This window comes from Chlorocebus sabaeus, chromosome 19 (assembly GCF_047675955.1).
Source record: "Chlorocebus sabaeus isolate Y175 chromosome 19, mChlSab1.0.hap1, whole genome shotgun sequence".
In the NCBI taxonomy this organism is placed as follows: domain Eukaryota; kingdom Metazoa; phylum Chordata; class Mammalia; order Primates; family Cercopithecidae; genus Chlorocebus; species Chlorocebus sabaeus.
Window position 1 is genome coordinate 288346 of NC_132922.1, and position 14536 is coordinate 302881.

The 14536-nt window shown below is 54.6% G+C and overlaps 1 protein-coding gene across 2 annotated transcripts; it reads right to left on the bottom strand.

Annotated features, from left to right (window-relative positions):
- Nucleotides 1-16: 16 nt before the first annotated feature.
- Nucleotides 17-14475, bottom strand: NCAPH2 (non-SMC condensin II complex subunit H2). Of its 2 annotated transcripts, none has more exons than XM_073006529.1 (20): nt 14254-14475; nt 6825-6926; nt 5914-5969; nt 5735-5819; nt 5587-5655; nt 5344-5423; nt 5121-5263; nt 4666-4749; nt 4077-4207; nt 2350-2421; nt 1914-1980; nt 1675-1782; nt 1477-1530; nt 1266-1336; nt 1081-1174; nt 918-986; nt 767-816; nt 566-667; nt 322-471; nt 17-253 (listed from the first exon to the last, which is right to left on the bottom strand). In XM_073006529.1, exons 1-20 carry the CDS (start codon nt 14359-14361, stop codon nt 113-115), a joined length of 1836 nt encoding a protein of 611 aa, XP_072862630.1. In that variant the 5' UTR covers nt 14362-14475; the 3' UTR covers nt 17-112. The 2 variants fall into 2 exon arrangements, with proteins under 2 accessions (XP_072862630.1, XP_072862629.1); XM_073006528.1 differs by having other exon boundaries at nt 918-989.
- Nucleotides 14476-14536: the final 61 nt, after the last annotated feature.

The following is a 14536-nucleotide window of genomic DNA, read 5'->3' on the forward strand; positions in this document are numbered from 1 at the left end:
GGTTTTTGGGGGAAGATGAGATGGCAACACTGCTTTATTAGGCTGGGCCAGCCAGGAGCAGATGCACGGCTCCTCAGTACACATCCCCCACCCCTGCCTTGGTGCTCCCCACTCAGGGCTGGGCCATGGAGGGGGCAGTGTAGGTCTGGAAGCGCTTGTGGGCTCGCTGGTGTGTGAGCAGTCTCAGGGACATGGTGTCCACGGCCGTCTCCAGCCCAGGCTGCTGGGTGATCTCCACTGTGTAGTCATTGGCCTGCAGGGGTGGGGCATCAGCAGGGTCTGGGAACCGTCTCCCCCTCCCACGCATCCCAGGCTACTCACCAGCTGCAGGGAGGCCAGCATGGAACGACACACCTCGAAGGCTGGCTGGCCAGCCACCAGCTCCGCAAAGGGACACCACTCATTGAGCTGGGGGAATCGCGAGACCACCTGGTCCCCATAGGTGTGGATGTCAAAGGGTACATGCTGCTCCTGCACAGGGGAGGGGAATGTTGGCTGTGGAGAGAGGCAAGCCCTGGGACAGGCCTGCAGCAGACAGCTCTGGTTCCCAGCGACCCCGCCTCACCTGCTCCTGGAGCAGTGGCTGCACTGTGTCCTCCCAGTCCCTGATGCGCTGGCTCAGCTCTGTCTCCTGGACAAACTTCTGGGAGGTGGCGATGAAGAGCTCCTAGGAGAGGATCAGCAGGAGGTACTGCCTCCCAAGCAGGGCCTGGGCGCCTCTCACCTATCCCCCTCCCCTCCCTCTCCCTCTCTAACCCAGGCCTACCACATTCCTTCGAACCAGCTCCTCGTAGCTCAGGGACACCGGCACTGTGTCTGGGAAGGGGCAGCTGTGAGCTGGGCAGCTGAGAGGCCACACTCTCCCCTGTCCCCAGTTCCAGTGGCCCCTCAGCACTCCTAGCCCGCTGCCCACCTACCAAGGTCAGCAGCTTCCCTGGGGTCTGCTCCCTCAGGCTCCACATACTCCTCAGGTTCTAGAAAGTCATCTGCTGGGAGGTGGGAGAGTGGACAGCACAGAGGCAGCTAGTCAGCTGGCAGCAGGTGCCGAGCCCTGCCCCACCCCCACCGGCAGGCACCCACCTGCTGCCCCCAGGTCTTCCAGAGAATCCTCCAGGTGGTCCTCCTCTGCAGACCACAGCCCCTCCTCGGCCCTCGGCAGCCACTGCTCAGCCACCTGTCCAGAGACAGCATCTGTGAGGGGCACTGTCATCTCCCATCAGGGCCGCCATGGGGTCCTAGATCACAGCTGACCAGTTGGGACTTGCCTCCCTCCTCTGCAGCTTCCGGAGAGTTTCCAACTGCTCCTTCACGTGTGTCCAGTACAGGACCTCCATGTCTGCAGACAAAGACCTTGTGAAGGCTCCCCTGTCCTTCCCAGGCCCTGTGCCAGTCCACCCAGGGCTTTGGTGACACCAGGTGGGGGTAGAGGTAGGGGAAGGGGAGTAAAACTGTCTTCCCTGAGGACTTCAGCCTCACCTGCAAAGGACGGACCCTTTCGCCGAGGCCTCCGGCTGTCAGCATGGTCAGCATCTGTGAGAGAACATGGTCAGTACCAACCAGGCCAAGAGCTGCCCACGGCAGTGGGGAGAGGGTGTTGATCCTCCTCCACTGGCCCTGGCCCAGCCCCCAGCTCCCAGCTCCCAGGGGTCCGGAGTACGTAGCACACCCACTCACAGGCAGCCAGGTACCACTGGTGGAAGTCCTGCAGCTTGGCAGCACCCTTCCTCTTGCGCTTCTGTCCCGGAGCCTCCTCCACACAGGGGGGCACAGAGTAAGGCCTACCTAGAGGCAAACAGGGACTGTCTTAGAGCTGCTGGGCAATCAGGGTGCAAAGCCCTCTCCCACCCCCCTACCTCATGCCCCAGCAGACCCAGCCAGGAGTACCTGAGTGGAGGTATCTTCCACCCAATTACCTTTCTTGAAGGGCTTAGACTCCAGGGAGTCAAAGGGGTCCAGGCTCTGCCAGGGGTCTGGAGTCTCCTGGGCACAGAGCACAAGAAGACGCTGGAGGAGTAGGGGGTGCACAGCCGCCCTCCCAAAGGAGAAGTAGGGGGTGCACAGCTGCTCTCCCAAAGGAGGAGTAGGGGGTGCACAGCCGCCCTCCCACAGGCCAGGCAACAAGTGCGGTGACAGCCTGGGACAGAGCCAACCACACTCAAATCCTGGATCACAGAGGGGAACACTCGAGGGAGGGTGGGGGCCCAGAGTCGCATGAGGGGGTCTCTAAGAGAGCAAGTGCAAAGGGCCACAGGCTGAGAACACCGCAGGAGGAAGAGCATGATGGGCAGGCAGCCAGTCCTCGAATCTGCCCGTCCCTCCCTGCCAGGGTCAGGGCCCCAACGCTCCTACCTTCATGCAGGATGCAGGCTCTGGGGCCCCCTCTCGCTCCCGCAGCATGTACCTCCTGGGCAGGGCAGCACTCTGCAAAGACAGTCACAGGGTCTCCACTTCTCCCCTTTCTCCACTCAAGGCTCTGGGTACCCCAGGAACTCCACCTTGGGTCAACATCAAGAACTCTACAAGGGCCGGGCACGGTGGCTCATGCCTGTAATCCAAGCGCTTTGGGAGGCCAAGGTGGGCAGATCACCTGAGGTCAAGAGTTTGAGACCAGCCTGGCCAACACGGTGAAACCCCACCTCTACTAAAAATACAAAAAAAATTAGCTGGGCGTGGTGGCGCACACCTGTAATCCCACCTACTCAGGAGGCTGAGGCAGGAGAATCGCTTGAACCCAGGAGGCAGAGGTTGCAGTGAGCCAAGATCACGCCACTGCACTCCAGCCTGGGCAAAAGAACAAGACTCTGTCTTAAAAAAAAAAAAAAAAAGAAAGAAAAATCCTACAGGGGCCAGACACAGTGGCTCACGCCCGTAATCCCAGTGCTTTGGGAGGCCAAGGCAGGCAGATCGTTTGAGCAAGGAGTTCCAGACCAGCCTGGGCAACGTAGTGAGACCCCGTCTCTACAAAAAATATGAAAATTAGCTGGGCGTGGTGGCACGCACCTATAGTCCCAGCTACTCGGGAGGCTGGGGTGGAAGGATCACCTGAGCCAAGAGAGGGTCAAGGCTGCAGTGAGCCACGATCAGGCCACTGCACTCTACCCTGGGCAACAGAGCAAGACCCTGTCTCAAAAACAAACGAACAAAAAAAAACCCTGGTAGTACTCTCTGGGGGCATTAAAACAAAAACCCCAAGAAAAACTTTAAAACACAAACAGTAGGTCGGACGCGGTGGCTCATGCCTGTAATCCCAGCACTTTGGGAGGCCAAGGCGGGTGGATCACGAGGTCAGGAGATGGAGACCATCCTGGCTAACATGGTGAAACCCCGTCTTTACTAAAAATACAAAAAATCAGCCGGGCGTGGTGGCAGGCAACTGTAGACCCAGCTACTCGGGAGGCTGAGGCAGGAATGGCGTGAACCCAGGAGGCGGAGCTTGTAGTGAGCCAAGATCGCACCACAGAACTCCAGCCTGGGCGATAGAGCGAGACTCTGTCTTGCAAAAAAAAAACAAAAAAAACACAAAAAAACAAACAGTGGTCACGGGGTACTCTTCTTCAAAACTAAGAAAAATGAATAGAATATGACAAGTATCCATGTCATCGACCAACCAGAGTGAAGAAACATTAACATTTCCTCTGTATGCATCGGGTTGATTTTCTGCTTTAATAAATAAAAAGGATTTCTTGGCTCTAGCCTGGGTACAGTCGACCCTGGGGGTTGAGGGAGGCAGCAGTGGCCTCCAGACACCCCCTCCTACCAGCCCAACTGCAGAAGAGGTGCCTCGGCGACCAGCGGCCATCCCAGGTAGCTGTGAGCTCGGCAGGGCTCAAACCCTTGGACGCCAGCCCACTACTCTGAAGATCATCAGTTCTGTCCAGAGAGGGGAGGAACATGGAAGCTAGCGTTCCAAAGGGCTGGCTGCAGGACGGGCTGCAAGACGGACGGGCTTCTGCCCCAGACCAATGGCCTGGGGCCAAGGCCATAGCACTGCCCGCCTTGTGCAAGCTGACTCAGCCCCAGAGCCAGGGTTGCCCAATTCACAGCTCAGGCTCTGCAGGCCTCCATGTGGGTCCCACCTGCTGCGGGCTCCTGGGCTCCTCGGGCTCCAGAGTGGCCTTGGGGGCCGAGGCCTCAGGAAGGTCTACTGCCTCCTCTGCATCCTCGTCCTCAACCCCGCCCAGGGGCGTCGGGCCTTCTGGAGAGGTGCCTGGGCAGGGAGCAAGAGAGTGATCAGCTCCAAGGAATGTCGAGACCAGACGGCACCAAAGGGACCCTGACGGCCACTTCCTCCCTCAGCTTTAGTCATGGAACCCAGAGGATTCAGCAGGTGCCTTGCACCCTCCTCGTCATGCTAGTGTGCTGTGCTCTGTTTGGTTCATTTTATTTCTTGGCAAATGCTCCTCTTTAAATGCAGCCATCCACATCTGCCCAGAGAAGACACCCAGGAGGGCGGAGGGCAGTCAGTGAACCAACATGGGCTGAGGCTTAGGTAAGGCCAGGGGCTGTGGCTGCTTCCCCGGGGCAAGGCCTCATTGCCGTGGGCCATGGAAGGGGTGTGAGGCTGGCAGCTGACAGCAGCCCCTTGGGCCCCTGTCCACTGAGAGCTGCCTCCCTGGTCCCCTCTTTGGCTGCCATGCCAGTCCCACCAGGGAGCTTTCTTCTCACCTGGGTCCTGGGAGAAGCCGAGTGCTGGGACAGGGCTTCTGCACACGGAAACTTCCATTGGCTGCTCCTCAGTCCTCCCGGCGTCTGGGAGACAGGGATTGGACAAGGTCAGCCCAGCCCCTCTCCAAGATGGTCCCTGCCCGGTGTTCAACAAGCCCCTCCAAGGGGCCAGCAGAAGGGCAGAGTCCAGCAGACTCCAGGCCTTGGGCTGGGGGAACACAGCAGGGCCCTGAGCCAGGCACCAGGTCCCTGACACTGAGACCATGTTAACTTGTAATCAAGGCACAGCAGACGGGTGGGATGAGCACCAGCCAAGCTGTCTAGACTGGAGCGGGCACCCAGAGAGAGGGAGCTCCCAAGACCAGAGGTGGCAAGCACAGGGCACCCCACAAGAGTCCACCCAGAAGACCCTCCCTTCCTTCCTTCCCACGAAGCCCCCGCATCCAAGTCCTCACCCTTCTGGGTCCTTGGCATGGAAACGCCTGCTGGCTCCACGGGGGACATGCCCTCTGGCTCCAACATGAAAGCCCCTCTGGGGTGGGGAACGCACGTGTTCATCCTGAAATCCTTCCGGCTGGCCAGGACCTCACCCTGACGGCTGTGCTGGCGAAAACACGCCTGCTGTAGAGACCCTTCCCAGGCAGGCCTCCCTCTCCGTCGCTGGGCTCAGATCCCTACCTGTACAGGGGATTGTTGTTCTTCTCCACTTCATCAGGGGCCACCAGGGCCATGGGCAGGAGGGGGATGATGAGGACCTCCTGCATGGAGGCCGAGGGTGGGTGAGCCAGGCATCCTTCCACTCCAGTGGAGAACAGAGCCCACACAGGGCAGTGACACCTTACCACACCCTATCAGCTCAACACAGCCCCAGGGAAAGTGCTGACCTCGTCCCAACCTAAGAGGGGCCAGGCCAGGACTCACGCTGGGCGCCTGATCGTTCTTGAGATCCACGTTAGTCCGGGAGTCAGGGAAGTCATCCAGCGACAGGAACTGGAGGGAGACAGAGCTCATGGGGGCTGAGCCCAGGCAAACACACAGTGGGCGGGGGCCACGTGCCCAAGAAACTCACCTCATTCTCTGCCTCCTGGGGGGCCCCAGAGCTGGCATCCCCACTGGCCCTGTCCTCCTGCACCGAAGATAGCTGCTTGGCCCGCCTGAGAGACAAAAGTATCCCATGGGCATCCCAGAAGCTGCGGGGGCCTCCCTGGCCACACGCAGGGCAGCACAGTGAGTGGCTCCAGAACTCACCTCTTTCCAGAGATGAAATCAAGGGCCTGGTAGACGAGTGAGTAGAGGTATTCCACCTGGTGACCAGATGCAGGCAGTGAGGACCCAGAAAGGAGGGGCCCACCCCCAAGGCCTTCCCAACGGTGCCCTCCACGAGGCCTGGCCACTACCACCAAAACTCCAGTACAAGAAACCACCAATTTTGGTTCCAAAAATAATTCTCAAATCAAACCACGAATCTCATGAGAATTACTTTACCAGCTGAGGCCACCCACATCTCTCCCCTGCCTGCTATGTTCCATGCAGCCGCCAAGCATGGCCTTCTCAACGGGTGACCTTGACAGCAGTGTGGTGCCCACAGTGTGCCTCACACAGCCCTTGGTGGCCAGGCCCCTCGTGCTTGGCACCCACTCTGCCGATGGCCTGTAGCCCTGCTGCTCCTCCGCCCATGCACTCCTGCCAGCATCACCCCAGTCCCTCCTCATGTCCTGGCCCTGCCCTGTCCCAGCTCCAGCCGCCACGGGGCCTGCAGGACAGAGTCCTTCACCCACTTCCTGTTCTCCTCCTCCACAGAACCATGAGGGTGGTGGCTGTGGATTTTCGAGGTGCTGACAATGAAGCACCCACAAGTAGAGGATGGGGAACGGTAAGGTGGGTGCGTGTGGCAGCCTGGACTGTGCCCAAGTGCACACAGCAGGTGTCATTCCCCCAAGACAACAGAGCCCAACAGCACACAAGACCCTCCCTGCCTGGCTGTGAGATTTAAAATTAAAAATAGTTCTTGGTGTTGGAAGGTGCCAAGGAAGTGGCTGAGACCTGAGGAGAGAGGGAGGTAGGTCACAGACGGGATGACCACTGCGCCTGCCCCAGAAGAACTGACTGCGGTTCCACTGGCCACCGAAATGCCAAGACCAGCATCAAGCAGGGCCCACCTTCTTACTGTAGACACAGGCAGAGCCCTGGATCAACAACGCTGCCTCAATGAAGTTCATTGTGGTCTTGCCTTCGTCAAAAGAAATGCAGATCTGATCCAGCTGCAAGAAACAACACAAGGGCAGGGGAATCCAAGGCCCAGTCTGCACTTGCTCCTTCCAGGGCAGCCCCACCTATCATTGGCCTCTGCCCAGCACCTCCTGAGACGGGTAGCGCGAGCACTGCTGTGGGCTCCCCGGTTGTCCCTGGTATTTGGGTGGATAGACAGGTCTCCGTGTTTCCTCCTACTTCCTATAACGAAAACCTGTTTTGGAAGTGGAAGGCCCCCAGGGCACACTGTCTGCAAACAACCAGGGCAGCACAGCGGCTCACTCCACAAGGCACCCCCTCCACAAGGTGCCATAAGCTGACAGACTCCAGCAGGAAGACCCCTGACACAGAGAAGAAAAGGGAACCTCAGGGGTAGGAAAAGCAGAGACAAAATGCTGAGGTTTCCATCCTTTGAGCAGAGAACTCAGGAAACAGTTACGGATTAGTCATCATCCTTCCTCTGCCCCCCTCAGCCTCCCGGAGCCCCAGCTCCTCTGTCACCCCTTAAATGTCAGTGTCCCAGGCATTCCACCCTCAGCCTCTCTTCTTCCCATGCAGCCCCCGCCATGCACATTCCTTCATCCCATGCCCAAGCTGCCAACCATGAGCCAACGAGCCCCAAACCCATCCTGACCAGCTCTCTCCTCAACTCTGGGGCTGCATTCACAGCTGGCTGCAGAGTACATTCAAATGTCCCCAAACACTCACTTCCATACTTAACCCAAGATCCTCCCCAACGCTGGCTCATCTGTATTCCTTCTCAGCAAACGACACTTAGAAAAAACAAAAGGCCAGGCGCGGTGGCTCAAGCCTGTACCCAGCACTCTGGGAGGCTGAGGCGGGCGGATCACGAGGTCACAAGATCGAGACCATCCTGGCTAACATGGTGAAACCCCATCTCTACTAAAAATACAAAAAATGAGCCGGGCGTGGTGGCGGGCGCCTGTAGTCCCAGCTACTCGGGAGGCTGAGGGAGGAGAATGGCGTGAACCCAAGAGGCGGAGCTTGCAGTAAGCAGAGATCGTGCCACTGCACTCCAGCCTGGGCGAGTACATTCAAATGTCTCCAAACACTTTACTTCCATACTTAACCCAAGATCTTCCCCAACGCTGTGGCTCATTGGTATTCCTTCTCAGCAAATGACACTTAAACAAAACAAAACAAAACAAAACAAAACAAAACAGGCCGGTATGGCGGCTTTGAGCGAGACTCCGTCTCAAAAAAAAAAAAAAGAAAAAAAAAAATTTGTAGAGACAGGGTCTCTCTCTGTTGCCCAGGCTGGTCTCAAACTCCTGGCCTCCAGCAATCCTCCTGCCTTAGCCTCCCAAAGCACGGGGATCACAGGCATGCGCCACCGCGCCCAGCCACAAACGACACTTTGAAGCCCCTGTGTGTCTTTCCAGCTCTTCAATTTTGCATTTCCATCTGCCTGGAATGCCCACCCCCGACTGTCCCCATGCAAACTCTTTTTCAGAGCCCCTCCATTCCTGGGGCCTCCGTGCAGCTCCATTAGTGTGATCGTGTCCCTTAGCGAACTGTGAGCAGCATTAGTGTAATTCCAGCCTTCTGTTCAGTGCCCGACCCCGGTGCCCAGTAAATATCTGATTAACACATGCATAGGTAATGTCAAAGCTAAGCCTGGAAAACGCAAAGGCTCACCAGACAGATGAAGGGAACATGAAGGCAGCTAGCAGAGACTGGACACATCTTTTCAGGAAAATGAGCATGATCTAAACATGGCCAAAGCGTGCGGTGTGCTGGGGAGAGGCAAGATTTCAGGCACCATGGTAGCACGAAGAGGGGGAAAGGCTGGGAAGCCGTCCCCAAGGGGAGTCACTTTCATTAGCTCTTGAAGGATAAAGGGTGTTTGTCGGATCTGGGAGGAAGGGAGAGGAAACAGCAGCATGGCCGTCTACGGAGTGTGAGGATCCTGGGGGTGTTCAGGACCTGAAGAGCTGGCCCAGAAAGAAGGGAACATGGAGGAGATGGCAGCCTGGAAGCTGAGCTGCAGAGGTGGCCCTTCTCTCCAGTGACCCTCAGCCCAGCCGGCTTGCCCGCTCCCAGGACACCGGGCCTCATTTGTCTTCTTACCTCCGCAGGTTGGACCTGCCATCTGAGCCCAAACCCACACGTCCAGCTGCCTTCTTCAAACATTGCTTGGATGTCTTCACCAAGATTCACACTGAATGCATCCACACTGAACTCCAGATACCCCCCAACCCACCTGCCCAGAAACCCAGGGGTTCCTCTCCGTAGTCACCCCCATTCTGGCCCCACCACCTCCCCTTTTGCTTCTGCACTGACAGGGCTCCTCCTGCCCTTCGCTCCCCTCACATCCACTCTCCACACTCTGCTCAGTGCCTCTGTTTAGGATTTTGAGTTTTTCGTAAGAGTGGTAGGAAAAACCCAAAATCTTAAATGGAGCCGGAGGGAGGCCTCCATGCTGGCCAGCCTCCTTCTCCAGCTGCCTGCCCTCCTCTGCTCTGTACTCCCAACTCAGAACCTTCCGTTTTGTTTCGTTTTGTTTTTTGAGACAGAGTCTTACTCTGTCACCCAAGCTGGAATGCAGGGGTGCAATCTCAGCTCACTGCCACCTCCCCCTCCTGGGTTCAAGTAATTCTCCCTGCCTGAGCTTCCTGAGTAGCTGGACTTATAGGCGCCCGGCTAATTTTTGTAAAATCTCCAAACCTGCCAAAGCCAGGTTTCCTCCACCTGGAACATTCTTTAGCTCAACATAATTAAGCAACTACTTTCATCCGAAACTAGGTCTCCCAAACTCTCCATAGGATCATATATTTTCTTTCAAATCCCTCGTAAGTTTCTGCTGTTTTTTGTTTGTTTTTTTGAGATGGAGTCTCACTCTGTTGTCCAGGCTGGAGTGCAGTGGCGTGATCTCGGCTCACTGCAACCCCTGCCTCCCAGGTTCAAGCGATTTTCCTGCCTCAGCCTACCAAGTAACTGGGACTACAGGTGTGTACCACCATACCCGGCTAATTTTTTTGTATTTTTAGTAGAAATAGGTTTTCACCATGTTAGTCAGGCTGGTCTCGAACTCCTAACCTCAAATGATCCACCTGCCTTGGCCTCCCAAAGTACTAGGATTACAGGCGTGAGCCACCATGCCTGGCCATCAGTTTCTGACTACACAAACTCACCCACAGCGGTGGAGGATGGATTCTGATCTGCCACTAACCACTGATCATTCAGGGCACATCTCTACTGCCTCTACTAACAGGGTTTTTGTGAGGACTCTGCATTCATATGTGTAAAGCACACAAAACAGGTGCTTAACACAAGTAAGCACCAAATGCATATTTATTATACCTCCACGTGGTTACTCTGTTGGGCCTGTCTTCCCATGACAGTGGGAGCCCTGGCATAGTGAAGGTTATCATTTGCTTTGCTTGGCACTATTTTTTCAAAGTTTAACATGGTTCTTGGCACACAATTCACAACTAACAACCATGAATAAATAAATGGATAAAAGAGGGTAGGATCACAACAGTATTAGAAAAAGAATATTCTGGCCAGTGCAGTGGCTCACACCTATAATTCCAGCACTCTGGGAGGCCAAGCTAGGTGGATCGCTTGAGCTGGGAGTTTGAGAACAGCCTGGGCAACACAGTGACACCCCATCTCTACCAAAAATACAAAAAATTAGCCAGGTGCAGTGGCACGTGCCTGCAGTCCCAGCTACTTGGGAGATGGGAGGATCACTTGAGCCTGGAAGGTCAAGGCTGCAGTGAGCCATGATTGCACCACTGCACTCTAGCCTGGGCAACAGGGCAAGACCCTATCTAAAAACAAAAAACAAACAACAACAACAACAAAAAAGAACATCGTGGTAGTGTGTGAAAAATGAAAGAAGGAAAAAGATAATACTAGAAACCAGGAAATGAGGACTTCAAGCAGCAGAGGTTTAGAAGAGCAGACACAAGAAAGCAGGAAGGGAGCTGACCAAGCCAGCAAGGAGATTTACCAAGTGAACAGGTGTCCCCATGGACCCTGCTTGGTCTGAAAACCTGAATCCACAGGAGCTCTGCCCAGCAGTTTCCTGTATTTTCTCAGCCAACTATGCATCAGAGCAGACAAGTTCAGTCATCAGACACATGTGCATTTAACAAACACTTTAACATCCACACCTATGTGCCAGGCACTCTATTAAACAGAGAAAAGAGGGCATAAGCATGGTCCCTGCCCTGGCAGAATTCACATTCTAGGGTGGAGGTAGGCCACAAACAGGTTGAGTTGAAGAATGGCTTGTGGCCAGGCGCAGTGGCTCACACCTGCAATCCCAGCACTTTGGGAGGCTGAGATGGGTGGATCACGAGGTCAGGAGTTGGAGGCCAGCCTGGCCAACATGGTGAAACCCCCTCTCTACGAAAAATACAAAAATTAGCCGGGCGTGGTGGCAGGCGCCTGTAATCCCGGCTACTTGAGACTGAGGCAGGAGAATCGCTTGAACCCAGAAGATGGAGGCTGCAGCGAGCCGAGATTGCGCCACTGCACTCCAGCCTGGGTAACAGAGTGACAGTCTGCCTCAAAAAAATAAACATATAAATAAATAAAATTTTTTTTGGCCGGGCGCGGTGGCTCACGCCTGTAATCCCAGCACTTTGGGAGGCCAACACAGGTGGATCACGAGGTCAGGAGATCAAGACCATCCTGGCTAACACGGTGAAACCCCGTCTCTACTAAAAATACAAAAAATTAGCCGGGTGTGGTGGCAGGTGCCTGCAGTCCCAGCTACTCAGGAGGCTGAGGCAGGGGAATGACGTGAACCCAGGAGGCGGAGTTTGCAGTGAGCTGAGATCACGCCACTGCACTCCAGCCTGGACCACAGAGCAAGACTCTGTCTCAAAAAAAAAAAAAAAAAAAAAAAAAATTTTTTTTAAATGGCTTATGATAAACGTTCTAAAGTATATAAGGTGCTGAGATGGAGAGAACTATTTTAGATAGGGTGGTCAGCTGACATTTACACTAAGATCTAAAGAATGAAAAGGACTCAGTCAGCCAGGTGTGGCAGCTCATGTCTGTAATCCCAGCACTTTGGAAAGAGGCAGAGCTGGGTGGATCACCTGAGGTCAGGAGTACAAGACCGCCTGGCCAATGTGGCGAAACCCGTCTCTATCAAAAATACAAAAATTAGCGGGGCGTGGTGGTGCATGCCCGTAATTCCAGCTACTCGGGAAGCTGAGGCAGAAGAATCCCTTGAACCCGGGAGGCGGAGGTTGCAGTGAGCCAAGACTGTGCCACCGTACTCCAGCCTGGGCAACAGAGCAAGACTCCATCTCAAAAAAAAAAAGAAAAAAGAAAAAAAGAAAAAAGAAAACAGACTGAGTCATTAAAAGAATATTCCCAGTCAGGTGTGGTGGTGCACACCTGTAGTCCCAGCTACCTGAGAAGCTGAGGCAGGACTGCTTGAGCACAGCAGTTTGAGACCAGCCTGGGCAACATAGTAAGATCCTCCTTTCTGATTTTTTTTCTTCTTGTCCTTGCCACATGAAGTCTCTTTTCAGTTAAAAACAAAAAAGAGGCCGGGCGTGGTGGCTTACGTCTGTAATCCCAGCACTTTGGATGGCTGAGGCGGGCGGATCACAAGGTCAGGAGATCAAGACCATCCTGGCCAACGCGGTGAAACCCCGTCTCTACTAAAAATGCAAAAAAATTAGCCCGGCGTAGTGGCGGGCGCCTGTAGTCCCAGCTACTCTGGAAGCTGAGGCAGAATGGCGTGAACCCGGAAGGCGGAGCTGGCAGCGAGCCGAGATCGCGCCACTGCACTCCCGCCTGGGCGACAGAGCAAGACTCCATCTCGCAAAAAATAAAATAAAATAAAAAATAAAAACAAAAAAGAACATTCCCAAGTGGGAGCAGAGAGCATGAAGATCTTCCACCAAGAAAAAGCTTGGGGTGCCATAGGTTGACTGGTTCAAAAGAAGATACAAAATAGCCCAAAATGAGGCTAAAACGGGGAGCAGAGCCAGGTTCAGGGGCGGAAATGTGTGTTTTATTCTGAGCATAACGGAAAGCCACTGAGGGGTTTTAGGCAGAAAACAGTGCTGTGGCCGGATTTTAATTTTTAAGGGTCATACTTGCTGCTGGTTGGAGCACGAATCGGAGAGGGACAAAAATAGGGATAAGGGAACCCAAATAGGAAGGATTTACACAGATCCAGGCCAGAGATAATGGTGGCCTAGACCAGATCAAGTGGAGAACAGATGAATTTAAGTGATATTCTGGTGGTATAACTGATGGAATTCATGGGTGAACTGGGTGTTAAGCGTGGGGCTTCACTATAGTCACATTCAGCTTTTGCCTTTGAACAGTGGTGCCATTTTCCGAGATGGGAAAGGCTGAGGTTTAAGCAGAAAAATGAAGAGTTCCACTTTAAATATGTTAAATGAGATGTTTATGTGACACCCAGTAGATGTCAAGAGAGCAACTGGATATGTAGAGTACATCTGGAGGAAAGACCTGGGATAGATGGAGCTGCAGATCTGGTAGTTGTCCTAATACAGGCGATATTTAAAAATCATAGAAATAAATGACACTGTTCAGGGGAAATGCATCAGAAGATCACCCAGGCCCTGTCCTGAGGAACTCAACACTTAGAGACTAGATAGAAGAAAAAAAGCAGGCAATGAAATAGGGAAAAAAATCTTACTACTATGTTTCAAAAAGGAAGGAGTAGCCAGTCCAACAAATGCTGATTTGAGTAAGAGGACACTTCCAGTGTTCCATGGATTGGGTAGGACGGAGATCACTGTTGATCAAAACAAGAAACATTTAAGTGTCGTGGACGCCAGACTGAGCTGGGCTGAGGAGTGAAAATGAAGTGCAGATACGGAGCAGACAGCTTAACAGAGGTCTAGACAAGGCTGTCAAATATGGAAGAAACACTAATCGCTAACAGAATGGAGCACAGCAATAGCCTGAAATTGGTTTGAAAATCCAAGATAAAAAATCCCTCTGACGTCGTGATCCAGACCTCTCAAACACACAAGCATGCTCTTAATAACTGCAACAAAAGCAATAATGCTTTCTAGTCTATTCCACTACGTTGGGGAAACGGCTGGTCACCACCCACTCAATCATTCACACGGTTCGCTGACGGGTAGAGACCTGCAATGACAGCTCCACGCTAATCTAACAAGGGATGATTTGGGGAGGCAGAGATGGATTTTAAAAAGAAGCAGGGAGCCCGAAGACCAGCGCGGCCAGAGCGCCAGATGGCCATAAGCGTGGAGGCTGCGGGACGCCCACAGCCCCGGGCCCGGAGCCCCCGCCCCGCAGCCCCACCCGCCGGCCCACCCCGCGCCACTCCCCCGCCACCCTCACCTCCTCCAGATACTCGCCCAGCTGGGCCGCCACGTCCACCTCCCAGTTCTTGGTGAGGTCGCGGATGGGCTGCAAGAGGTGAGCGAAGCGCGCCTCCACGTCCTCCATGTCCGGGAGGGAACGGGCGGCAAAAGGACCGTAGGGCTGCCTTCCGAGGGGTACGGCGGCCTCAGCCCGCCACTAGTTCTGGCGCCATTTTGCTGTTCCCGCCCAGGAAAATGCGTAGGCGCGGCGTCGCGCGCATGTCTATGACGTAACGCGGGCCAAAGCCCAAGAGGCGATG

Bases quoted from the DNA above. Each gene is read 5' to 3' on its own strand.
- NCAPH2 (XM_073006528.1), bottom strand. From the start codon at position 14,361: ATGGAGGACGTGGAGGCGCGCTTCGCTCACCTCTTGCAGCCCATCCGC. The intron at 4,750-5,120 runs GTGAGGACTTGG...CCTGTCTCCCAG, and splicing joins CATGCCAAGGACCCAGAAGG to ACGCCGGGAGGACTGAGGAG. The intron at 990-1,080 runs GTGGGTGCCTGC...CCCACCTCCCAG, and splicing joins GGAAGACCTGGGGGCAGCAG to CAGATGACTTTCTAGAACCT.